This window comes from Aythya fuligula, chromosome 1, assembly GCF_009819795.1.
Source record: "Aythya fuligula isolate bAytFul2 chromosome 1, bAytFul2.pri, whole genome shotgun sequence".
In the NCBI taxonomy this organism is placed as follows: domain Eukaryota; kingdom Metazoa; phylum Chordata; class Aves; order Anseriformes; family Anatidae; genus Aythya; species Aythya fuligula.
Genome location: NC_045559.1, coordinates 176,100,641 through 176,127,697, shown reverse-complemented (window position 1 = coordinate 176,127,697; position 27,057 = coordinate 176,100,641). Strand labels below are relative to the sequence as shown.

Here is a 27,057-nt window from a genome sequence, read left to right as displayed (position 1 = left end):
TTAGGTTGGAAAAGACCCTTAAGATCATCAAGTCCAACTGTCATCCTAACTCTACCAAGTCCACCATTAAACCATGTCCCTACGTGCCTCATCCACACATCTCTTAAGTATCTCCAGGGATGGTGACTTCACCACTTTGCTGGGCAGCTTGTTCCAATGCCTTACCACACTTTCCATGAAGAGAATCTTCCTAATACCCAATCTATACTTCTCCTGGTGCAAACTGAGACCATTTCATCATGTTCTATCACTTGTCACCTGAGAAAAGGAGTGAACACCCATCTCAATGCAGCTGAGTCTGTAAGTAGTTTGCAAAAAGAGAATAAAAGCGTTCCTGTTCAATTTGAGTGAGGTTATTTTTCAGATTTAAAGGTGAAAAATCTACAGCTGACTTACTAGGTGACCTCACCATTTTAAGCAAGCATATATAGCAAGATCCTTCACATCTGTGAGTAGAGAAGAGAAAGAGAGAAGCTGTCAAGCAGCTCAATGACAGACCAGATCAGAGGCCATTACAGCACTTCTACTGCCTTCTCCTTCAATGAAAGAGGAAAGGAGAAGGTGTTGCAAGCACAGCTTTACAAACATTGAACATTATTTTGGCCCAAGAATCTAAAGAGGTCAATATCCAATAAACTTGTCATAGACTTGAAGCTTTTTAGAGTTTCACTTCATAGGTCAGCACAGCTTTCACTCAGGAACGCAGCCCAGGTCATTTGTAAAAATCTGGATTTCATAATGGTCTTGTAGTCAACAGTGCCAGGATGAAAGCAACTTACATCTTGGCCCAATCATTTGTAGGGAGGTCACTGCTGTGGAAGGACAATATTGCTCGTAACTAGAATGAAGAGACAGAAAATAGGGTTGGGAGAAAAGGTTCTGGTTTAGGATGTACAAATAGTTAAAAACTTAAGGATCTTAATTTCCCCAGATAATTGTCCTAAACAATGATGTCTGGCTTCAGAATGAATTCATTAGAGTTGAATGACGGAAGCCCATTTCACATCTCTTCCTCACTTGCACAAAAATGTAACTGTTCATATACATACAAATACATAGGCCATGGACACAGGACAAAATGATCTGCAACAGGTGAGCTTCTATATATTAAATAAAGGAGAAGAAGCAGCTGCAGTTACAGTGTGCAGCATTTAAATATGGTTTAGTGCTTCCTATCTGCTGGCAAATTCCCCCTGTTAGTTACCTACCCTTGCAAGCAGAACCTGCTTTTCTTTCATGCTTTCATTTGTTCAGTCAGCTCATCTGTACACAGCTGCTGCAGGGGAACACACGTCAGGTTTATGCCTGGAGTGTCATGCCTATACCACAAACACAAAGGCACATGGCTGCACAGAAGGTTATAACAGGCATCACTGGGAAGCAGCTGCATGCATGTTCTTTGGTACATAGTTATAAGATATGTAGACTAAAGTTATGGAGACAGACTTGAAGGCAGACATCTCCAACATTGATAAAATGTAAGTACAAAAGACACATAATTGGATGGATATTGATGATGTTGTTTCAGTAATGACATCATCCATAGACTCCTAGTGTCTTTGCTTTGCTTCTCTATAGTGATCACAACATAAATTGCTTGTCTTGTTTGACTTCCTTGTTCACCAAAGTTGAGCAGATTGTCGCCGTTTTCAACGCTTCTACCAGACAAAAAGCTTGGGACCATTTCTCGAAAGCCCAGCGAAAGAACATAGACATTTGGCGAAAGCATTCTGAGGTTGGTGATTTTATTATTACTTTCTATCCATCATCTCACAGCTGGATTGACACAGAATGAGTGTGATTTTAGCTGGACATAGAGTATTCAACAATATTTATGGCTACCATTTTAGCTGTTAATCAACTGGCCATTATACAAGCTCATCTACAGTATGAATTGCTCCCATTGCTCTCATTATGATAATAGTCATTAAATAACACTAAGATAGAGAGCAATGTGTTTTTATTTTTCATGCAAGATTTGGGAAATCGTTGGAGGAATATGTTTACTAACTAAAATAATGAACTGAAGTAGTGAAATTAATAAAACTATCTTCAACCAAGGATAGAATTAAGAATTATTTAAGAAAAACATCTTGTCCTAAAAGAAGGATTCTATGGCACAATTTTTTTCTGGTTGTACCATCATATGGTCATTGTAAGATATTTTGCCTGAAAATAAAATAAGAAAATTTCTTTCCTAAAAAATGACTTAAGCATACTCAGTCCAGAATTATGGCATACTTCTTCCCATTTGTTTTATGTTTGTCTTTAAAAAAAAAAAAAAAGAAAAATAAATAAATCATTTGCATTGATTCTAAGTATATTGCTTGCGAAGAAAAGAGTATAAATGTAATCATAATACCACAAGGATTAGCATACATGTGTGACTGTCATAAGCATGAACAGAGGAAACAGGATTCTAACTCTCTTTGCTGCAAGTGGCAGCAAAGGAAGTGATAGACCTCATCTTGTGTTTTGGTCATCCAGCTTTGGTTTTTAATTCAGTATATACGCTATGAGCCTGTATGTTAAAAAGTAAGTACCACTGTCTTTGTTTTCTCTCTCTCCTCTTCCTTTTTTTATTTTTATTTATTTATTTTTTTTAATATGAGCAACTTACATACACTTGGCTTACCTTCATGTAGTACAGTATGTTGATTGTTAGTATGAAGGTCCTTTAAATGATTTTTCTCTGTCTCAAAATAAAAACTTTAGAAGGTAAGGTGCACTTATTTAATTATTTTGTAGTACACTTGTAAAATAAGTGTTGTACACTTAGTTTGAGAAACACTAAAGTGCTGTGATATAAATCATTTGGATAACATTTTAAGTGCCCATTAACTAATGCTAAATTACAGTTGAATACCAATGGCACTAAATGTAACATCCACATGAATACCAAATGAATTCTTTATTATCAGTGCTATTATGGTGAATACCAAATGACTTCAAAATAATGGGACACTTAAAATAAAATGTTAGCATAATTTATTTCTACAAACTGTATTTTGCATTTTGTTCACAAATGTTTCATAAAAGTAGTGGATAAAGCCTGGGTTTAATTCAAAATTGGGAAGTTGGGGTTTGATATTTGTCTTATCACTCAGTAAGGTATACAAGTATGATTTGTTGGTAGTTTATTTCAATTACTTTAAGACGATCCTGTCTTAAACCAACTTTCCGTAAAGGGATGTGGTGTATCATTGATTTGCTGGCTTCTAAATCTTTAATAAAATGAAATGTTTAAGGGTTGAACTTTCCAGAAATGTTAATTCACTACTTGCTTTTTCAAGTATTATTGCCTTTTGTTTTTCTAAAAGGAGGATATTAAAAGCGATTCAAAAACATGTGAAGCCTCTCACTGAAACAACAGATATTAGAAATGCCTGTTTTTCAGATGTAAAATATCACAGAAATGTACCAAATGGCATCTTTGATTTAAATCATACTGTCTAACCATGACATTATCTGCTGATTTCTTTAATTATCTGATCACCTACCCTTGTGTTCTGACTTTAGGAAAGCTTTCCTAGAAACCCAAGCCCAGAGCAAACACTCATACACATTGACGTTCTCCATGGAAGATTATTGGCTTTGCTGATAGCATAGAAATTGATGCACCAAGGACATTTATCCCCTAAAGAGGGAATAAATGTAAGCTTATGTCTGCTCATGTATGCAGTCAATATTCCCAGTAAAAAGTGCAGGTGGCATTTTCCAATAAGGAAATAAGCTTGTTAATTTCTTCCAGAGATGCCACTTATTGCATGAGACACTAGTTGAGAATTTACCATTTTAATCACTTTTTTTTTTTTTTTTTTAAATTTGAAATTATTGTATAAAAGCCCACTAATTAGCTTCCTTGCCTTTGCTGTGATTAATGGACATGTATACATCTATCAGAGTATTTGAGATCTCCTGATGAACCAAGGGTACAGCTAAAGGGAAACGCCTTTCCTTTTTTCATCCAGTCCCTCTTTGATAGCTTATTGTTAATTGCATGGAGCTGTGGTTGGGCTCTTCAATAACGTTCATCCTTCCATGCACCTCTTTCTTGTTTCAAAGATTTCAAACCACCTCTTTGGGAATTAGACTCTTTGTCGTCAGAAAAATTAGCTGTCTGCAGGCTGAAAAGGCCTACACTAATCACGGTGCAGCATCCCTGTGTTACACCTGACAGGATTATTAGGACAAAATAGAGTTCTCTCAATCTTCTCAGCACTGCCTTTAGAAAGCCAGCCGCTACACCAGCGCCAGCCTTTCTGACGAGAACAAAGACTGTCTAGGTTCCCACAAAGCCCCCATGCCTCATCATTTCCCCAACGAAACGTGCACAGGTTTCCTACATCCTGCCCTTGCAGTGGTCACCCAGAGACCAGTCAGTAGTTTCCCACCAAGACACAGAAATTTTCAGGACAGAATAAGGCACTTTTAGGGTGCAGTTAATCTAACTTCATTTTGATAGTTATCTTATGGATATGAATTGCTTAAAGGTGCTAGGGTTTTTTATTTTTTCTATGAAAGGTGTCTGTAGGAACTAATTTTATTGGAGAAACCTACATTATACCAGAGGAATCCTACCCCAAGTAACAGTGAGAAACAATAATTCTTTATACCTTAAACAGGCTAGCAAGTTATCAGTCTGCTTTATATACAGTTTTAAGCATTATCATTGCTGCTAAAACCTTCTATGTTTAGTAGAACTAAAGATCACTTGAAATGGAGACCCACTTTTTCTCGTTTCCTCTTTTACCATTGATAAATTCAGTTTTTCCACATGAAGAATTCCCTGTACTACTGTTCTTATAAATATTCATAGCCAAATAAATATAATTACAATGGTAAATTATGTATAATTAACAATAAGAGCAGTTTTAAAAACAGATACTATTGATAAAGCAGTGACTTTATGTAAGTTAATACTGACAAAATTTTGTTTTGGATTTTAGGAGCTCCGAAACGCTCACAGTGAACAGCTCATGGGAATCCGCCGGGAAGAAGAGATGGAAATGTCAGATGATGACAGTGGTGACAATCCTAGTAAAAAGCTGCGAGTAGATGATTCAGGTAAAGCCAAATCCTCTCTAATGTCCCCAAGTATATATAGCTGTTGTTTTTTTTTTAAAAGCAAACAAAAATTCACATATGAGAAGTGACATATTAATAGCTGATTATATAAAACTATCTTATTTTAAATCCTCATAAACTAGCTATCTGAATGATATGAGCTGTGTCTAGGAGGTTTCTGTCACCTGCTATGATGATAATGATGAAAACTCTCCAATTCTGCCCATGGCTGGAAGCGTTATGTTTCTTTAACATACTATCTGCAGTCTTGCATAATACTATTTAATTCCACAGTAGTAACAACATCTTACTATGAGAGCAATCACAATTCTGTTTCAGTCAGTATTTTCTAAGACTTACCTTGCTTAACAGCAAATCCACAGTAATGTTTAACAAATACACTATACCATTTTAACTGTGTGTTTTGTGGAATGAACTTTTAAGGGTACATTTTTCACAATATGGGACTGCATGCTGCATTAATTTGATACACATTAGATGGCTGTCATGAAAAAAAGAACAAGGGTGATTGTAACATTTGGAAAGGAAAGCAACTTTTTTCAGCATCCTCCAAGTACATCCAAGATCCAGAGTGGACATTCAAGGGCATGGCTTGAAAGCTACTAATTTACTGGTAAAACAATCTGGATAGAACCTTTGATTTCTTGACATTAGCTAACAAAGTTGTGAGAAGTTAACAAGAGTTTGCCTGTTCAGAAACTCATCTTTGGAAAGAAAATTTACAGAAGCTGAAGCCAAAGCATGACTGCAAACAGCCAGAGACCAGTGAGCTTTACGGAAGGTAAAGAAGGAAAAAGTAGTACAGAAAGAAACAGTCTGATGATTAGGATAATTTTGGTCTAGGCACCATGTAGGCACCATAATAATATCCATTCAATGGATTCCAGTGCTCATAGAGAAGTGTTCTTTGACTCCTCTTGTGACAAAATGCTGTATGAGGTCAAATTAATCCAGAAGTAAAGACCAAAGGAAGAAGTGTCATTCTGGCAAGGAAACTTGAATGAGAAATACTATGGCATTTCTCATTAGGGGAGGATTAATGTTTTTCCTGAAAGAAAAATGCATCAATATGTAAAGGGTGGCCTTAATTTTTACATGTCTAATTGCATGAGTTGGAATTTTCTAGAGACTATTAGCAGAATGCTTGGGGCTGAGACATTGGGTCTCTGCAGGCAAAGTACTGCTAGCAATCAGAGATTTTTATGAGTGTCTAATCATTTTACCTTGACTGTGTCCAGTCTTATTGAGCAAAGTCAGCAGAATTAACAATGGGAAGGTAGAGCCAGAAATACCCACAGCCTGCACTCCAAAAAAGGAGTAATGATGTTTTAAACTGCCATATTCATTGGTCCAGCTGGATTTAACATATGCATGTGTAGGGCTGAGCTGTGCAGGTCATTCTTTTTGCCTCTGATTAGTAACATCACAAATAGGAAAGCATATTTGGTTTTCTTCCATAAAAAGGGACATTTCTATCAAATGATTTGATATCTGAGATTTCTACCGCATTCCAAAGTACTTCAGTTTATTTGTATTGTTACAACGTGGGCACTTGACTCCCCTCAATGATGAGAGTAGCAAGCCCTGTACTTTGTTGCATACTAAATCAAAATTTAGCAATATGAATCCACTTGAGTACTTGTCCATCATTGTCCATTGTACCATTCATCATCCTCTTGATCTTAGTGGAGATGATCCAGCCTGCTGCACAGAGTCATCCAGTTCTAAAATTATTTTTTATAGGTTTCTTCTTCTAACATTACACTGTCAAGTAAAGCAAGTGAATTTTATTCATCTGTCATTGACAATAGGGGGAACTTGTTATACCATAAAAAGTATTGTGTATAAAATATGTACAAATAAAAATAAAGTAAGAGAAAAACATATTTTTCATTTTTATGTACAGTATTTTTTTAAATTGTTATTGTTGTTAGCCACCTTCTCTTTTTCTCTTTTCCTTTTTCTTTTTTTTTTCTTTCTTTTTGAGTATGTCATTCCAGAACCACCTCTTTATCTCACTGGAGTGGCTATTTGTATTCAAGTAGTTATTTGTATTCATGGTCACCTTTGTTTTACAAAGAATATCTTTTAAAGAGTCTTTCATCACAAAGAAACAATTCTGCACAGTAAGAAAACATTGGCACTTTCCTTATTTTTAACCCCTTCTCTTAAAATATTTGCCTCAATGCTTAACCATGAGGAGGACAAGGTTTGAATAACACAAGTAAGACGTTTCACTTCAATTCAAAGACTCTTCAATTCAAAGACAGCATGCACACGTAAAGGCTTAAAAGTCCGATTCCAAAAATGTCAGAAGCAACCAGACATGATGAATTGATTTGTATAGTTCCAGAGTTATGGATTGCCTCTCCTACCATCCTAAGGACTTTCTTGAGGAGTTTGTTTTTCAGCCTGGCAAATGAATTTCACCATCTACTCAAAGGTGGGAACAACACTGATGGAAGGTTACCATCCCCAAACTTACAGCAGGTAACAGATTTCCCCAGTCCCTAACAACTGTGTGAGGTCTTTTTTTTATTAATTCACCTATTTAAATCATCCCTGGTGCAAGAAGGCATAATTTCTAATTAATACAACAAATTTTATTGGTTTCTAAGTCTTGATTCCATCTCACTAAAGTGTGCAGTTTCAGCAGTCTTCCAGTGTAATTTCTTCTGTTACTCAAGCCTTTTTCATTCAGAAATAACACCACATCTGCAAGCATTTAGATAGCGTGGTGCTGAGTGTGTCACATCTCCTCACAGCTAGACTGAATTAGAATGAAAACTCTTTTCTACAATATCTGAAAACTATCATCGTGAAAAGGAGAGGGTGGATTCCAGCCCCAACATTTGAAAACACAGAGCAGCACATCTAAGTCCTGAGACTGTGTGAGGACCTCAGTGCCTGGCTATTAATCCAGTCTTGCTGGACTTCAGTTTTCAGAGCAATGTTACAGTGAGCCAAGCCCTTGTACACAATAAATTCTGTGGATTTGGAGTAGATGATGAAAAATCAGTTAGCAAGAATGGTTTGCATTCTTCCTTCAAGCCATGAAAGATATTAAGTCATGCAGGAGAACAATTTGTGTTCTGTATTAGAAATCTGCTAATGGCTGTTTGTTTGGGAAAATTCATGCTTGTTTCTTGAGGCAATACAGAACTGCTCAAGAGGGACTCATTGCAAAGTGCATTGCTCTATTCTAGACTCAAATCCTCTTCTTTCACCTGCCAATTGCTCTTCTGCTTGTTGGTGAATCTGATTTACTGATATCATTGACTCAGTGGAAGAGCTGGGATGAGTATTGAGACCTTTGGTCTCCTGGACCTGTCTTCCATTTTGTAGCTCATGTTGTAGGGCTGGGGTACTGTCTCCTGTACAAAGAACTTCTGATCCTCCGGTTGTTTTACGAGTTATTCTCCTATGTGTAACTTAGTACTCCCCCTTTTTTAGAATGTGCAAGCAATGTTCAATGAAAGGGGAGGCATCACTGCCTGCTTGTTTTGTTGGAGAGCGTCTCAAACTGCTGCCAGGACCTCCTAAACAGCACCCCAGGGGAAAAATTAAGTTAGCTGAACCAGTATATATGCCTAATTTATAGGAATTCTTCCTGGTTTCACAGACCAAAGATTGTTTGCTTTATGGGGAAAGCTGGCAAAAGGCTGACCTGAGACTGAGTGAATCTGGCCTGTGGGCAGAGCTATTCCTCCAGAATTATGTTTTCTTCAAAATTCAGTCTTTAAACAGTGATTTTTCTGTGTTGTGGATTTTGGAGTTTGAAAGGGACAAGAGGATTGTTAAAGTAAAGCTGGGAGATTGCTAAGAAAAAAATAATAATGATGATTGGCAACTCAGTTAATACATTTGAAAGTCAGGGTGCAGTTACTGAAGCGTTAGCACAGGGGAAAAAATGAGATTCTGTGCTGGAGTCTAGAGGATATAGGAAAATCTTCAGAATGATCAGGATTTATGGATGCTTCATCTCCCACCTGCTGGCACTGGGAGTAAGGATCCACATGTAAAAGCTTCCAAAGTAATTTTAAGAATTAGTGAAGTGAAGCTGTGTGTTGTAGAAAAGAGCTGAAGTTTGGTTTATGCCTAGAAGGCACCTGTAATTTTACTTTTAAGGGGAGGTGGGTTAATCTCTCACTTTTGCAGTTCTCCGCGACATGCCATTAATTCCAGCTCTAACTTCAGTGAGAGACAGCGGTTGGCACTGCGGGAAAGAGAAAATGCACAGTGCTTGCAGAGGGACACAGGAAGGATAGGGCTGGGATCGCAGAGCCCTGGGCCAAATCTACGTACCTCACCACAGGACAAATCAACGAACCTGGGGTATTTCAGTATCAAAGTGAGGCAATGATACTTCTGTTCATCCATCCAAGGCCTGTCCTGTCCATGTGGATGATAAACACCTTGGAACAGGGTAGTCTCAGCTAAATATATTTGGAACAGCCCACTCTTTGGGCCCTGGAGTATTTCACCACCATCATTTTACCTGTGATGACATGTCTTAATAACATCCTGGGGACTGTATGCAACTAATAAATTGCACGTTAAGCAGTACATGCCCAGTCTGAACACACAAGACCTCCTTGGCAGGATACCATAACATACCCAAATTTAAATACTGCAGCTCGTGTCTTGAACAGCAGCCTGTATCTTTAAGCACTCTTCTGAATCGATGTGTCCTCTTTGCAGCATCAGCAGAGTTAGTTGCCATAGGAGACAGTCCGAACAGTGGGCAGTCCATCTGACAGAAGAGCATAAGTCCTTGTGAAAGTCAGGATTTGACAATCACACCCCTGTGCACACAGCATAAAACAGGCTTTGTGGTATTGTCCATAAGTCTATCCTGAAACTTGCAAGCCTGGCAAGTCTTCAAGGAAAGTCTGAAACAACACCAAAGTGATCTGCATGATGCTTATTCATCTTTTCTCTGCAATTCAATCTTCTTTTGCCTTCTTTAAAGCTCGTGTGAATGCAGAGATGCACACATGTAATGGAAACTGTGCTTTATAGCTGGATTAAACTAGTAGGAAATCTTTCTATAGCTTGTTACAACTTTGAATGGAAATCACTCAGCCCCAGCTGTGTGGAGCTGAGCTTTGCTCTTCTTTTTCCTCTGGCTGGCCTGGTGTCAAGGCACATATCATGTCAGGTCTTCCTTTTCCTACAGATTCCTTGGACCAGGTATTTCTCACTTCCTTTCTTGTATACCCAGTCTTATTTTTCTGTTATTACTTCTCCATTTCATAGCTTTTTAACATTGGACTTTGTAAATGTAATACCGATATTTAACAAGCCCATAATTTGCCCATCTTCCTCTTAAACACTTGTTGGTAAAGATAATGTAAAATAGCAAGATGTATTTACTTCAAGAATTAATGGGCTGGCATTGGTTTATTCCTCAGATAAATCAATACTCTTTCAAAGCCATTAGCAGCTGGTGCCTTAATCAGCCCTGTGGCAATAAACATATAAACACGTATGCGGAGGAAAATAAAACTTGTTAGCAAAATCTGCTAATCAGGTTTTATAAACTGTCTCAAAACGAAAGTATTTTAAATCTGAAGAACTGAACTGTCACTGTACTGACACAGTCCCCTCTCTAGCTGGAGAAGACAGCTGAATAACCCTTTTTGAGCTCTGTGAGTGGCGTAACTTGCCTTCAAATGGAGATGCTCTGGACACAGCAGAGACAATCAGCTTTGCTCCCAGGGACCATCAGAGATGATCACTAGAAAGCAGCACAAGATGATTACTCCCTCTACGCAGGGAAAAGTCTGCTGTAGTGTCTTTCACAGCATGCCAGTTCAGAGCTGTTATCATCAGGCAGACTCCAATTTTCTGCCTTAAAATGCATTCCGTTTTTCCCACCACTTTTACAAATATAGGCTGAAATCCAGGAAGCATGTAGGCAAGGGCCTAATTTTATGCCCCCAGTTTTAAGTCCATTTGGCTTTAATAATGCTACTTGTGTAGCTGAATTTAGCAGAAATGCCTTGATGAATCAGGGCTGGAGATAGGTGCTGTCTGTCTGCCCTGGGGAAAAAAAGGCAGCCTCATCCTGTCCCAAGTACTGGGTCTTTTCTCTGGGCCAGCACACTGGCTTTGGGATGAAGGTCTATACAGGTCCTGTGGACATAGCAGTGAAGGAGTTAAAAACCTAACTTTCAATTTTTAGAGGAAATAGACACTTCAAAGACACTCCCCTGATATGGGTTTTAGGAGGATGTCCCGTTAACTACAAAACAAGTCTGTTGTGCTTTGATGCTTTGCAACTGCCAGAAATACTATTATCTAGATTACATTTTATTATGTTTTCTGGGTATTTCATACTGATAAGGTTTTATGCAGGATCATTACATATGAGAATAGATTTAATCCTGTTTTTAGTAAGCTTTAAGGACACTGAGGGATTATTTATGTAATAAGATGCAAAGTTGCTATGGAAAATGCTATAGCAACCTAACATCTTCACAAAACCAAGCAGCCACTTGTGACAGCAATCTAAATTTACATTTATTTTAGTGTCATTTTATTGACATTCTTAGTATCTCATTTTGACAGCATGTTAAAATATGTTTTGCATTCATGCTAGAACAAAATTAACAGCATGTTGTTGGAATGAAGATGATGCTTATAATTTTTGAGATAATTTTAGCATATTTCATTTTGTGTAAAAAGCATTAAAACAGTAGTGAAAAGAAGTTTAGGTACATCCCCTCTGTTTTTAATACAGCAAACAATGTGCATTGAAAGTAACATTTTATGAGTCAGTGAAAGCTAAACCATTTTTATTTATTTGCTTGATATCTGAATGAAAATATTTGTAAGGAAAAAATGATTTTGTTATCAGAATTTATTTCAAGTCCTATATCTTTTATTATAACTTTCCCTGTTCAGGATACAGGCTATAATTTTTCATTAGGTTTCATAAAGCTGAGCATCATTTCTGAATGCATAGACTTGCAGTTTGGTAGGGAATTGCCCTGCTTAAATGGGACTTTTCAAAAACACAGAGTAACAATATATGTTGCCCCGTAGGAGGTTAAATAAAAAGGGAAGGAAAAAAAAAAAAACAAACACAAAGCACCAAAACAGCCTGAACTCTGTCTTGTGCTCATTGCAGTTAATAATGAAACTCACATTGACTTCAATGGGAGCAGAAGCGAGCTCTATGTATTGATTTTCTCCATCCCCCTCCATTAAGAATCTTGAAGTGCGGCTGTAACATTGTTGAAGTGGGATGTTGGCAGCAAAATCAATAAAAGACAATATTAGAACATATGCTGTTTTCAGCTTCCTCACAATTTGATATAGCTGGTATTAGCATCCTTCTCCAAATTACACTTCATGCTTTCTATAAAGTGACCTTCCTTATAGTGCCCTCTCCAATATACAGCATTTGTGCTCTTCCTCCTGCATTTAGCCTTCAACAGAACGAGCCCTTTTTATAATAGTGAAGGTGGTTGATTCTGAACAGAGCACAAATAAATTTCTTCAAGAGTGGCTTCATGGTGCTCACAGCCTAAGACCTATTTCTGACCTCTTATGGAAGATCATTTCTATTATTATTTGAACTAAGCTTTTGGTTAGGATTTTCTTAATTATGCTGCCTTTCGTGTCCTGTTGTTTTAAGGAACCCTTTTTGCTCCAACATATTATAGAAGCTTACAGATACTGCTTGAAGTGAAGATGTTGGTACCTTCTTATCCACTTACCTTCTTAATCCATGAAACATCAGACATTGCTAAGGTAGCAAAGGAGATAATCATCAGAAATCAGTCTTTTACAGCATTAATATAAACTTCTAAGCTCAGAATTACAGGTTTGGGGAGCATCCTTATGTCATGAGACATGAAAGGCTGGCTGAAGTTTCCAAAGCATTAAAAGCTTCCTTTTCAAAGTGTGCAGTTCCTCAGTCCCTATGGACCCAGCAGACTGGCAGCTTGTGATGTGGTCGCATGCCAGGGGTTCAGAACCCAGCCAGCAGGGCTCATGCTTCAAGCTAGATGGCCACAGAAATTCCCCAAACTACTACAGGTTAGTGTTGATGTTTTACTTTGATGAATGAATAAATCTTAGATTCAGAGGAGTTTCATTATGTCCTTCTCTTTCATTTTAACTTAAAGACTATCTCAAGAAAATAAGCTTCTTACTAATGTCACATATCCACAGTGTAATATTTTTTGTGAGCAATATGTTAAAGATTCAATTATGCTTAGGGGTGAGTGATTTTCTTTTAGTCTTATTTGGTTTTACATTCATGGCAAAGGAAAGAGAAATCAAATAAAAGCCATCTTGTACATAAAATGACTGAGTCAAGAACTAGATAACATACCATTTTATTCCACTTCTCTACTAATTCAAACATGTGATTCCTTGAACACCAGCATATAGAACTCCAAGGAGGAAAAATTGTTTCTTCTTTGTTACAAAGAAAGTGTTTTGTTTTGTTTTGTTTTTTGCCCTGCCCTGCCCTGCCATTCTGTCCCTGCCTTGCCCTGCCCTGCCTTGTTTGTTTGTTGTTGTGTCTTTTTTTTTTTTTTTTTAAATTAGGAGTTCTAATTGCTATATTTTTTTTACCTTTCCATAGGCAAAAGGTTGCTGTCTTTTTGCTTATTTATTCAACCCTCCATGTATTCAATTCATAGTAAGTTGTAACTCAGGCACAGGAAAAGTGCCAAGCATGCGGTTACAGCACTTCTGTACCCAGTTATTGTTCAACTGTTTCTACAATTACCAAGTGTCCACCTCACACGTCAGCTAGGGATCTATCTGGAAAGACTTATGTGGATACTAGTCCAGAACACTGTTTTCTACATTGCTTCTTTTTCATGTGTCAGCTATAGACAGTCTTCCCTCTTAAATATGTCTGAGACAAGTGTGTACTTTTAACAGTCGAGGAAGAACACGAGAGAAAGTAATACCTCTCCCCATATTGCTCTATTATCAGATATTCATCTGTCTCATCATGTTTTGTTGATAGGTTTTGAGATGCCTGTGCTATTAGACCTTAATCTCAGAAGCCATTGCCTGTTGCTCAGAGAGTTTGCACTCACCTTCTGCTCAACACCCACAGATGCAAAGTCCTAAGTAATGGCTTATCCAGAAAGTCTGGCACAAGGAGTATTTTACTGTTCTTTCTTCAAAGTTACATACTTTTTGCAAGTTTCAATAAATTGTCTGTTTCTGGAAGGACTGGAAGTACAACCAATTTCTCTAGAAACCTGCCATCTGCAAGTTCACAACTTATTTTTTCTCAGTACCTGAGAAATTACCTACTAAACATGTTAAATTGCAGAGAAGCACAGTGACCTTAGTTTGCAGATAATGTGAATGCTAAAGGTAGGAAGTAGGAAAGAAAAGAGGTTTCGGCTTGCAGATTCAACTCTTCTGTGTGCTTTTCTATTACCATAAGGGATTAAATGGCTTAAGAAAACTTACCTTTGAATGTGACAATCAAGAAATTCAAAGCTTCTTGTGATCATTTGCTGATGCCTTCCAAAAAGGTGAAAAACAGTATTCCTATATTTAAGATACATTTTTACCTAAGACAAAAGCAACTGAGAAAGTATTTCAGTACTATGCACAATTTTAAAGAAAAATTAGCTCAGCATTCCAATCCATTACAAGGTCAGAGAGGTAGCTGGATAAATGCTTTCCTGCAATTTAAGGTGCAATAGAATTTTGTACAAAGGTTGTTTATCCTCGTATTTATAGAAAGGACTTTGCATTTACAATCAGAATTTGTCTACTATAAATCAGAACAATTCAAAACAACGCAGGCACCTAGAGCAGTAAGATCAGCCCTTTCTTCCCCTAATGAACGTGACAAATTGAGGGATTCACATGCACACTGTCAGGTTTGTTTCCAAACAGGTTTGTTTCCAGCAATGACAGTCTCTTCATATTTATGCATCCTACAGATTTCTTTTTGAAGCTGTAGTGGTGCTGGGCCTCAGTGCAATTCCTAGTTTAAATGTCAGGAGTAGCAGTGCAGCCATGCATGTTGTAAAGGCCATTGTTTATTGTTTACATCAGAATGAAACAATGACAATTACTTTCACTCCTAAGAAATAACCATCAGTAGTCCACCTATACAGAGATTTACCTATATATAATAATGCTTGAATATCCTAGGTAATTTGTGTATCACATGTACACACATACATAGAATCTATTTATACAATACATATAAGATTAATGTAACATCTAGGAAGCAATGAGCATCCATCAGCATACCTTCTGTGGTGCAGAGTTCAAAAGTCTGCACCTCCAATTGAAAAGCACCATTAACACAAACAGCATTTTTTTATATTATTATTACTGACGTAGGAGAAGGTCATCAATGCCACTTGGCACCTTCCCAGTAACCAGCACTTCTCTTATTTGAGTGACATACCCCCTTCTCTCTTGAGAGTAAAATCTTCTCTGTTCATTTTTAGTGTTACAGGAAAACAGTCATTTCTTGAGAATCATTGATTAGAGGAAAAAGTCGCTTCTTTGCTGGCATCTTTAAAGCACAGTCTCTGTAGAATTGTCTTAATGGTTTAATTTCTCAATTATTATTAAAAAAAAAAAAAAAAAGAAAAAAAAAAAAGCAGAACCTCTAAAAGAGATTCAGTGCTTGATTAATTATGTTTAACTGAGGCAGCAGTTTTTCAAGCAGTTATTGGTAAACACATAAAGAATAAGTATCTGAAAAATTCATCTCATCATAGACCAAATAGTCTAAGAAAGAGAAGAATTACTGATTTTTGAAAATTTCTGAGAAATGCTACTCTTTTTGATCAAAATTACACCTCTAAATTTTCTTATGATGGTTGGCTTGCTATGCCTCTAGTTCAAGAGGAGAGCCGAGCAGAAAAGTGCAACAGCCAGCCACAGCAGTAGTCTGTGCAGAGGCAAACTCTTCCCTCTCCTGTCTCCTCCTACGCACATGCCAAGTCCATTGAGCTTCATACATATTATGGGCAGTAATAGAAGAAATGTGACCAAAAAAAGGAGAGGAAACAAGATCCCTTTGGTTTGAAGAGGTGACCTGGAGAAACTGGTCTCAACAGGACAGGCTAAGTAGTGACTGTCAAAGTATCATTTGTAAGTTACGTAGATGCCAGTTCTCCAAAGAGATGCTGTCAAGTAAAACAGACCTAAAATGTGACAGGCTTTGATATTTTTTGTAACAAGGGGGTCTCTTCCAAATTCTAAATATGCATTTCAGTAATGTGATGTGACATCTTTGTAGGAAAAGAACAAAGCACTTAATGCTGCAATTTACCTGGGACTGAACTGGGTAAGAGGGAGCTGGAGCATGTACTGCAAAACAAGTGAGAGCAGAGACAAACACCTGGAAATGACAGACAAGTGGGAATTGCAAGTGGACAAAGAGATGGATGTTTGGAGCTGGAGGAGGAAATGAACTGTACAGAACCAGTAAAGGAAAAAAAAAAAAAAAAAAAGAGGAAGGTATGAAGAGTGGGGAAGAAAGATTGGCTTAGGTAGGATATTAGCCTTCTGTGTTGGAGCCCTTTAGAGACAGTTGGTTCACGCTTCAAGTGTTTATTCTGAAGCCATGAGGTCTAGCCCAGTGATCCTGAGCTGATATACTGAGCCACTGATCATCTGTAATACTGCAATAAGTAATCTGCATCTTATTCCTAGGACTGGATAAAATGGTGAGATCGACTTCCCTTGTGTTTTTAACTAGAAGTTCAAATGAAACATTTGCATGGTGAAATACAGAGAGCCAGTAGTAATCCACGGTCTAGAAAGTCTGGAAGCCACTAATCCAGAAGCTTAAAGCTGAGATTTCCAGTTAATGATCTCTCTAGGGCTTTCAATAAAATGTCAGATATCATGAGACTCATCATAACATCACAGGAGCTGGCAGCACCTCTCTCTGGGGAATTCTTAGTCCACTGCAGAACCAGCATTTGCATGCTACTTTTTGTGTGCTGCTTTGCTAGTTGTGTTATTAGGCCCAGCTGGACTGTAATCTGCCCTCCTCCCCACACCTTCTTTGCTATTTGCAAAGTGATATGCTTCATTACACAAGAAATAATAAGCCTTCATAAATTACTTGGTGAACCACACGTATTGTAAACCTGGAAGAGAACAGTGCTATTGCTGAAGTCTGCTAAGCACGATGAAGTTTTGTAAACTGAGAAAATCTCTCTTCAGAGAAATGCTTCGGTTTCTCAAATCTTACATCTGTGTGTCTTGGATGGGATGGATAAAATTGCCGTTAAATGGTGGTGGAATTTTTCTTTCTTTCTCCTTCTCTCTCTCTTTTTCCTTTTTTTTTTTTTTTTTTTTTTTTTTTTTTTTTTTTTTTTTGGCAGCATCCTACCATCTACTAATTGTTCACCAGCAAGTTTTATGTGAATAGGGAGTCTGAAAATAATTCTCATGAGTATTCAATTTGAACATCTGGCATCATCATGAATGTAACTGGTATAATGAGTTTCTCTGCATTGAACATAAGCAGCATGGTGAGGAAAGGACTTTGAAGCAACTGCACCTGAATAAAACAGATTTTGTAAAAAAAGGAAATCTCCCTCCCAGTGTGCAGGCCTTAACTCCCACTAACATTAATGACAATAACCCCTCCACACATAGGATAATTAGTGCCCTTGGAGTTTAAATTTGCAGGTACTGAGACATTCAAATGAAGTGTGCCTAACATTAGAAAAAATGTGGAAATTGCTTCATTGTTTGGTTACATTATGTCTGAAGGGGAAAGAAAAAAACTGTTCATGGCAAGGTTAGCTTATAATTGTCCCAAATTATTTATTTTTATACAATTCTAATTCTGTTTTCAGAGTTTATTCAAGCTAATTTACTAGCTGCTTTCAAGTTTTAACCAAATTGGTGTTTTGTTTTGTTTTTTTAATAAAAAATAAAAAATAAATAAAAGCCAAGTGACATGGTCTATTGGTGTAGAAACATGGGAGAACAAAGAAAGAGGCATTTATTAAAGAATGTGGTATAGTAGTAATGTTGCTTTTATCAGGTAATATTAAACACATTTCTATGCACCCATCATTGGTATTTGAATGTTATTTATGCTGTTTATCAGGTACTTGGTAACCATCCATAAACAAAAGTGTCCTCTAGGAACTCAAAGCAATAGGTCAAAGCTACCTGAAATACTGTAGAAATCTGGAGCTTGTTATTGTTAAAGAGCTGGGCTGAGAAGATGCCTCAAAGCAACTGGGGTGTAGCTTAGTCTTATTCTTCCAGAAAGCTTCTTGGAAATACCACCAAAGTGTTGCTTTCCCAAATGCCTTTGAGCTACACACAAAGTGTAACTAATACTTGTTCTCCGTGCTCTGTTTGTGGTAGGTTTTAAGAAAGTCAGCTATGAGACAGGGGCATCTATATCTTTGGCAGTTATAGGCAATAAGGGTTTCAAATTCCTTTCTTCCAGGAGCTGAGAATTATTGGAGATTATAGAGAAGGAGTTTGCAGAGCAGATGTAGATTAAAGCTTCTTCATTGCTCATTGTGCTCCCCTCACCTCAGAAACTATCGTTTTCCATCTGCAGTGGGGCCACGCCTTCCTTTCCACCACCTCACAAATCTCTTGCAAACCCAATGTTTCCACCCATCTCAAGTTGTGGGACAGCTTTACCCTTTCCTGGCACACACCCGTGCCCATTACTCACTTTTGAGCTATTTCTTCATACACTCAGTCACTGTCAAAAACCCCACCTTCTTTCTTGTGCCACCACTATGAGCCCTACCACGCTTCCTTTTCTCTTCACATATTGAGCTCCAGTCCAAATTTTCTTCTTTCATCTAACTTTTTCTGGATTCTGACCCCCACCTTTATCCTGCCAAAATTCATACCCAAATCATGTGGCCTTGTGTTTGAATTCCAGGAGTAATTTTTCTTTGGCCTTTTCTTGAGCACTTTCTCAAGTTAACATGCAATGTGTCATAAAATTGTTTAGGTTGGAAAAGACCTCTAAGATCACCAAGTCCAACTACAAATTTGTTTCCTAGGTAGAAAGATTTGGCCTCAAATACTGCTTGAATAGACAGGACTCATTAGCATTTCAGTTTCTTAATGTCTGGGCTACACAAGAGTAGTTGGTGCTTTCTGAAAGAGCCTGAAATCCTGAAGACAGATAAAGAGGCACTAAAAGTTGTCTTGCTAAGATGATTATTTAATTCTTTTAAGGGTTGTTTTTTGTAGTTTATTTGTTTTTTTTTTTGTTGTTCTTGTTTTTGTTTGAGCATAACATCTGCTTCACATGTAATAATTTATTATTTAATAAAAAAAAAAAGGATGAAATTATGGCTAACTTCAGCAGGGGATACAGACACATCCCATTAGTGAAATGGAACTGGTGCATAGATCATAGAATCATAGAATCACATAATTGTTTGGGTTGGAAGGGACCTTAAAGATCTAGTTCCAATCCCACTACCATGGACAAGGATGTCGCCCACCAACATCCTTGGGCAACCAGGTTGCCCGAGGCTTTATCCAACCTGGTGCTGAACACCTCCAGGGATGGGGCATCCACAGCCTCTCTAGGCAGCCTGTGCCAGTGCCTCACCACTCACTGAGTGTAGAATTTTCTCCTAACATTTAATCTAAATTTCCCCACTTTTAGTTTATTCACCCTTGTCCTATCAATGTCTGCCTATTGAAAAGGTCTCTCTCCATCTTTTTAATAAGCTCCCTTTACTGAAAGGTCACAATGAGGTCTTCCCAAAGCCTCCTCTTCTCCAGATCTCTTAGAAGATGTCTAGATTCAGTGGTGTCTTCCTTTGAGAGGGTATGATGATCTACATTGAATTTCATTCTATTTCAAGGTTTCCTCTAGTATACTACTGGAAATAATAAGATTTTTTTATATATATATTTTAGGTATCTGTAAAGTAAGTTTGATATAAGAATTGACTATAATCTTCAAATCTTGAAATGCTGTTTTATCACAGAATCATGGAATATCAGCTAAGACCTTCAAAGCTCTACATCAGCTAAGACTATCTTTCTTACTAATGACAACTGTCATTATTGTATAATTTATCCTGTTTTCTACAGCATAAAGACATATCTTATGCCCTCCCAGATCTTCCACAAACATTCCTTACTGACATTCCCCTGGCTGTATTGCTTCACAGTTCACTTATTTGAAAAACAAGCAAGTTAGATGGAGGCCAAGGATAACTTTTATTGTTTATATTTATAGTTGTGAACTTTATGTCCTTATTTCTCTTTTCTTGCATTTTTTTTTCAGTACCTCAAACTGGAAACACTTTGAAGTAGTAGCTGTTTATTGCAAGCTTTTTTTTTTTTTTGGTGGTGATTTTTATTTATTTATTTTTTAGACATTGTAAATGCTTTGCAATGCAATTGATGCAGACAAAAAATTACAGTAATAACAGCCATCATTTTTGACAGTTTTTGATGTTTTTCTTGTTGATGTTATCAAAAAAAAAAAAAAAAAAAAAAAAGAGCATTATATAATTTTAAACCTTATTTTCAAGTCAGAAAATTACGATAATGGCATTGGTAGAACTCAGGTGTAAGGAAGGCTTGGTAATATGTTCTTCATTTGTTTTTATCCATGTCACTATATCAATACATTGGCTAAAGTTCCAAAACCCTGAGAAATTCTACTAAGGAGGTCAGACCGAAAGGATGAAGATAAACAAATAAGCAAAGAAGTTGTCAGTTTTATGATCCATTTCTTTAGAAGTACAGAAAAATCTATAGGGAAAAAGAAAACAACAATATGTAGAAAAACTTTCACTAGCAGGATGCAAGGGAAGTCTATTCTCTTGAATTTACAAGAGGGTTTTCTATTATTGCCATTGTTTGCTAATTTGTTTTTCATATGTTATTTCCAGATTGAGGCAGATTCTTAAAATAAGCTTCTGCCTATGTATTTCACCCAGGAGTGTCACCCATACATGAATTAGTACTCTGTCATTTATATTAAATGTGATGTTATTAATGTTATTAATGCCCAGGTGTGCTTTAATAAAACTTTTAGAGTTTTTTAATTCAAAAAAAAATATATAAATATAAATTCAGGGTATTTCCTGGCCACTGTGACGTGATATGTTATAAAATATTACAATTACATTCTATCACCTGTGTAGACTTGGCTATATTGGCTCCAGTCGGTAACTATTATGCATTAAGTTAAACGCAATCACAGAGTACCGCTAAAAGTAAATGTTCATAAAGAAAGCACTCACCTAACAGTATCCGAAATATATGCCCTAGAAAAGTTTTTGTTGTTGTTGTTGTTGTTGTTGTGTTTTTTTTTTTCTGAGACATCAAGAGTACATCCTTAGACTCAGTGGATCCTTCAGTCAATTTCTGATCAGCCAGTCACTTCTTGTTTTAAACAGATTGCCTTTTTGCTTTGGGTCTAATCCAGATCCACTACATGGAGCCAGTGTTGGCCACTGAGGCAGTTGCTGAACATAGCACCCCTGCCTCTACACAGGCAGATCACACTAACCTCTTGCATGTCTTCGAAATATTAATGAGAAGGCTTCCCCTGCATGCATATGTCTGATCTTTCTCTAGCTGCTTCTCTGAGACTGGCAGGTATCATTTGGCATCCCTCAGTGAAAATGTTATAAAGCATATATTGGGCTGGTTGCCAGCTGTGTTTGTTCAGGTACAAATATCCTCTTCTGCTTGCAGCACAGCAGCTATTTGGGATTCTTGTTTGAGTTTTATTTTGATCTAGATTCCTTGTATATAGTTCTTCTGTAAAGGCTTTCAGCTTTCATTGTCTTTTTATCCTAAGAAGATTTTTAGCATGTCTCAGAGAGGGATTCTGTAGATGTGTATCTAAACTATCAAACTTAAAATGCAATCAGAATTTGTAAAGAGATAAGCTGAGTAAACTTTTTCAGGAAAAAAAAAAAAAACTCAACAGTTTTATCAATGAAGTCATAAAAAAAATCTGAACAAATTTAAAAAATATTTACTGTTAAAAATGCAGATTACCCTCTCTGCAAAAACTCCATCAATTTTAATTTAGTATTAAATGAAGTGCTTTTCTATATGCACAAAACTTAAACAAACTGTTTTATTAAGTATCAAAAGCAACATTGAACCCAGAATGATTTTAATTCACTAAAATATAAATAACTTAAAATTACAGTCATGTTAGGTCAACACAAAGAGTCTTTTTGATTTTGTTTCACATTTACCCAGTAAATGAAATGGAGCCCCTGGGGCCCACCAGATGCCTTTCTTTGACTTATTCTCCATTTAATGACTTCTTTACTAACCGCTTTGTCCACACGTTAGGAACAGAGTATCTGTAGTTTAAAATTAAATAACAAAAGAACTATGTATATGAACACCATATCATTTGTGGACTCGTCTTTAATTAATTCATCTGAAAGCTTGTGACAGTTTAGTATTCTATTGTATTTCTGTATGTGGTGCATCCTCCCTATTTAAGGACATATTTCTACCTTGGACTCTGTCTTTAATTGCTTACTGTGAATGGCTAGGAAGATCACCAGAGTGTATAATGATGTTGATAAGATCTTGCACACCTTTGGGAATCCTGCCTAATATCACAAACTTATCTCTGTTGTACTCTTATTCCCACAATACAGGTTGTTTGAGATATTTTCCTTTTGCCTTAACATAGTTTGTAACCTCTTCCAAACACAGCCTTTGTCTTTGAGTATCTGGAATCTAGATTGATGGTGCACCCATCCTCAGATGGGACTTCATGGTAGTACTGCAATGTAATTATTATCACATGGATCTTAATATGGTATGCTAAAAATAATTTAAAATAATAAAATAATGACATTCATAGATTCAACTCTGATTATTTTTTTTTAAGCAGTAAAAAAGATGCATTTTATTTCTAAAGGAAAAATGGATTGTTGCCTTAGAATGTGATTTGCTGCATTTGGATGTTTTTTTGTTTGTTTGTTTGTTTTGTTTTTAATCCCTAACAGGTTCACCACCTATAGGTTGATTATTTACACAATATGTAGGATCCCTTTCTATTTCCCCTAATTTGCTGCCTGTGTAGCAGATTTCTTGTGCTGTCCCTAGTTCCACTCAATAGCCTGAATTTTTATAGGCAGAAAGAAGGAGAACGAGTTTTCCAATTGGGCCATGAAGTGGCCAAGAAAGTGCACAGTGGCTTTACAGGTAGGGCAGCCTGAACCTTGGCTGAATCTGGGTCCTAAACCTCATTTCAGCAGTGATGGTAATTAACAAGTACGTACACCTCACTCCCTCTACTTATGCGACAACTTTCAGAAATTTTTCAAGAGCTTGATTAAACGATGGACAGCAGATGAATTACTGCTCCCAAACCACTGTAAAAAATTGAGTACACCTATGACACCTTGTGCTCAGAGAAGACAAGGATAGGCAGTTTCTGGCTGGAATTGAGTATTGTGTAAAAAATGTAATTTTTTTGACTGGGAAGAGTCTAATTGGTAAGAGGAAGAGAATACAAACAAATGTGCCATTTTATCTAATTATTTACCTCTACATAGTGCAAAGAGGACCCAAATTTTCATGTTAAAAATTTTGGTTCAAATCCATTTCAGAAATTGAAGAGCAAAATTTTGATTTGAGTTTTTGTTAGTCTTAAGGTTTTTATTTGCTCAGCCTATTTATTTATTTATTTATTTATTTATTTACTTTAGCGTAATTTGTTGGCTTTTACAAAATTAAAAAAAAATAAAATTAAATCATCCTCTTATTTGTTTGCTCATTGGACTCATCATTGCAATTTCTTGAGGGTAAATTTTGTCATGGGAAGATGATTACATGCTTTTCAGAACAATTTAATTTGATGTAACAATACTGTAACTCTTATTAAATCTTCCAGAGAGATCCTGTAGAATATCCAAATTAAGCACAATAACTAATCCACATCTATATTTTAATACCAGATAACTATATTTTGGATAATGCTCTTGTATTATTTTAAAATTAATAAAAATATCTCAGATAAAAATAAATTTGTCCCATCAAAGATGAAACATTTTTATTGGTAATGAAATACTGTGACATCTAAAGCTGTTATAATTTCACAAAAATGCTGAATTGTGTTATCATAGGGAACAGGGGACTCTTTATCTGTGAAAGGTCTAGTCAAGAGAAGCCTAACATTAGGTGGAGTTAATACACAATTTCTGATAATTTGGAGTTTAACCATACTGCTATTGTAGGTGGGCAAGAAAGAATTCTGTAATATCAAGCCTGAAATCATTTAATCAGGAATGTAAATCAGTTATGTGCTTCAGTTACCAAATGTTGATAGAATTGGCTATGGTAGATTGTTGTTTTTTAATTACAGCTGCTCTGTAATGTTGTTGTGTTATCTGGTTCCAGGAAAGAAAATAGTATAGTATGGCACTTTGCTATGCCAAATGACCACTGATACTGCCAAGTATAAATACTACCAGGGTGGGTTCTTCTATAGGATGATAACCATGCTCCTAAAGCAGTGAATGCCACACTTCCCTATATGTATTTATGTTCAGATAATTTATTTAAATAATGTTCCTACTACATGCTTTATAGCCCTCTGCCTTTTGCTACACAAATTTTAGCTTATATTGCAGACTGTGCAAGTCATTTGGCAAACGTAATTTCCATCCCTGCATACTAATCGATTTCTTCACAAACACCTGCTATCAGTTATGATAATAAAAATGCCATTCTAAATTGAAAAGGGGCCAAATGGAGCTTCCTAAGGAAATGACTTAAGTGTCTTTCAATGCCTTTAATGTAGTAATGTTCTTGTAGTGCCAACACTTTTTCTGATCATTTGCATTTTATATAATTTTACTCTATTACATCATTTTTCTGTCTAAATGGATCCTTATAACCATTGCTATGAAGTAGTTCATGGGGAGATCGGAGAGGAATATCGGTGTTTCTTCTCTCATGGGATTAAATCCAGACAACTTTACATAGTCTAAATTCCTTAGCAGAGATCTGATTGGATCTGCACTATCCTAGTATAAATATTAAATGATTGTATCAGATTCTATAACATCACTGGAAAAATACTGCAAAGCTGGGGGGTGATTTGCTCCTAGATTACGTGCCAGTTTCTTCCTAAACTATAAGTCTAAATTTAGCAGCCAGATTGCATGTAGGATTTGAATTATCCAGGGTCACTTTATAGCTCCTTCCATCCCATGAAATAACTTCCCAGTGACAGTCTTTGCCAGAACCTAATCGTTTTCAGCTCTACTAGGTCTTGTCTCAACTCTGAAATGTCTCACTGGCTTCCAGCTCTATTGTCGTCTCCCCTGACAATGTCTTCTGCATTATTTGTAAGGAAACAATCCGTTTTACTGATTTCTTTGCATTTTCATTTTCTCTTAGCACTAGCTGCCCAAGCATATGCACTTAAAGAAGAGAATGATAGTCTTCGATGGCAACTGGATGCTTACAGGAATGAAGTGGAGCTTCTGAAACAAGAAAAAGGGCAGCTTTTTCGAACAGAAGAAAGCCTTACAAAAGACCAGCAATTGCAGTTTCTACAGCAGACAATGCAAGGCATGCAGCAGGTATTGCTATAGAAGAAAAACATGGGTTTTCTTTTTTAGGAAAGTGGTGCCAAGGAGCTGTGCTATATTCAAGGCTATTAGCCATGAATTATTAGTCTGATTTCTTTTCAAAGTCAAAATGATGTAGATTTTAGCTGGGGGGGACTGAGGGGGGGAAAGAGAAGGAGAAATGGGACATTTGTAGGGACAGTCATTTTAGTAATCACTAAATGCATTGATCACTCAAGGAAAATCCTCATGCTTGTTGTAGTTATGAGCAAATTGCTTTTCTACATCCCCTATTTCTCTTCTCATTTAATCCAATTAGCCTTAATTCTGCATAGAAGTTCAAAAAAAAGTTTTTCCAGTGCTCTGTGGCACCTTCATTTGCATTCATCTGCATCTTTAGATGCATCTTCACTTCTCAGCTTTCTTTTCCTCTTCTGCCTCTTGTTTGAGGATTTCAGACATCTCCAGCTTGTCCAGACAGTCCTTCTGCTATCTTACAAATGGATAGTAACATTGGTGTTATCTCCCAATATCTTTTTTATGTATGCTGAACCATGCATGTAATGTTTCCATTCAGGCAATATTTAAGTGGTTCAGTGCAGCAACAAAGTTTTCTTCTAATGCCAGTCAGCCATAAACTGCAATGCGTCCCTGCTGGGGGGGCTCAGTTTATCAGTTTATCCCTTATCTGTCAGTGAGCTCTTGACATGGTGCAGGGAAAGACTTGGCAAGCACATCCAGACTGTTCCCACTGCTTCACCTCACATGTCCATTTACACATAAGCATTTCTCTTTCAACTTGAATGTGTAATAGTTCTTTCCTGCCCAAGCACCTACATTCAGCAAGGGCAAAAAAATAAATAAATAATAATAACAAAAGGCAAGAGCAGTGGCTCACCATGACACTGTTCTGGTCTTCCATCTATGATGAACACCTCTCCTGCAAAGAAAAGCTGAGGAATCAGAGTTGTTCAGTCTGGACAAGAGAAAACTCCGAGGAGACCTGACTCTGGCATTTCAATACTTAAAGGGGCCTTGTAAGAAATACGGAGAGAGACTTTTTATGAGGTCCTGTAGTGATAGGAAAAAGGAGAATGGCTGTTAACTAAAAGAGGGGAGATTTAGATTAGAAATGAGGAAGAAATTATTTACTCAGAGGGTGATGAGTCACTGGAAGAGGTTGCCCAGAGAAGCTGTGGTTGTCCCATCCCTGGAGGTGTTCAAGGCCAGGTTGGATGGGGTTTGGGGCAACATGATCTACTGAGTTGCATCCCTGCCCATGGCAGTGGGGTTGGAACTAGGTGATCTTTAAGGTACCTTCCAACCCAAAGCATTCTAAGACTCTATGATTTAGAACAAAGCTGCAGAGCTATGTTACTGAAGAGGTTAATTTTGCCTTGTTCATGAGTGCCCTGAAGCAACA

The 27,057-nt window shown here is 37.0% G+C and overlaps 1 protein-coding gene across 6 annotated transcripts in view; it reads left to right on the top strand.

Moving 5' to 3' along the window:
• The window catches only part of ENOX1 (ecto-NOX disulfide-thiol exchanger 1), a 365,043-nt gene that overhangs the window by 296,216 nt on the left and 41,770 nt on the right, over positions 1–27,057 (top strand). For all 6 annotated transcript variants that reach the window (XM_032203166.1, XM_032203183.1, XM_032203192.1 and 3 more), the window contains 3 exons: positions 1,629–1,735; positions 4,950–5,067; positions 25,462–25,646. In XM_032203166.1, coding sequence (XP_032059057.1) covers positions 1,629–1,735; positions 4,950–5,067; positions 25,462–25,646 — 410 coding nt within the window. The remainder of the gene's footprint in view (positions 1–1,628; positions 1,736–4,949; positions 5,068–25,461; positions 25,647–27,057) is intronic.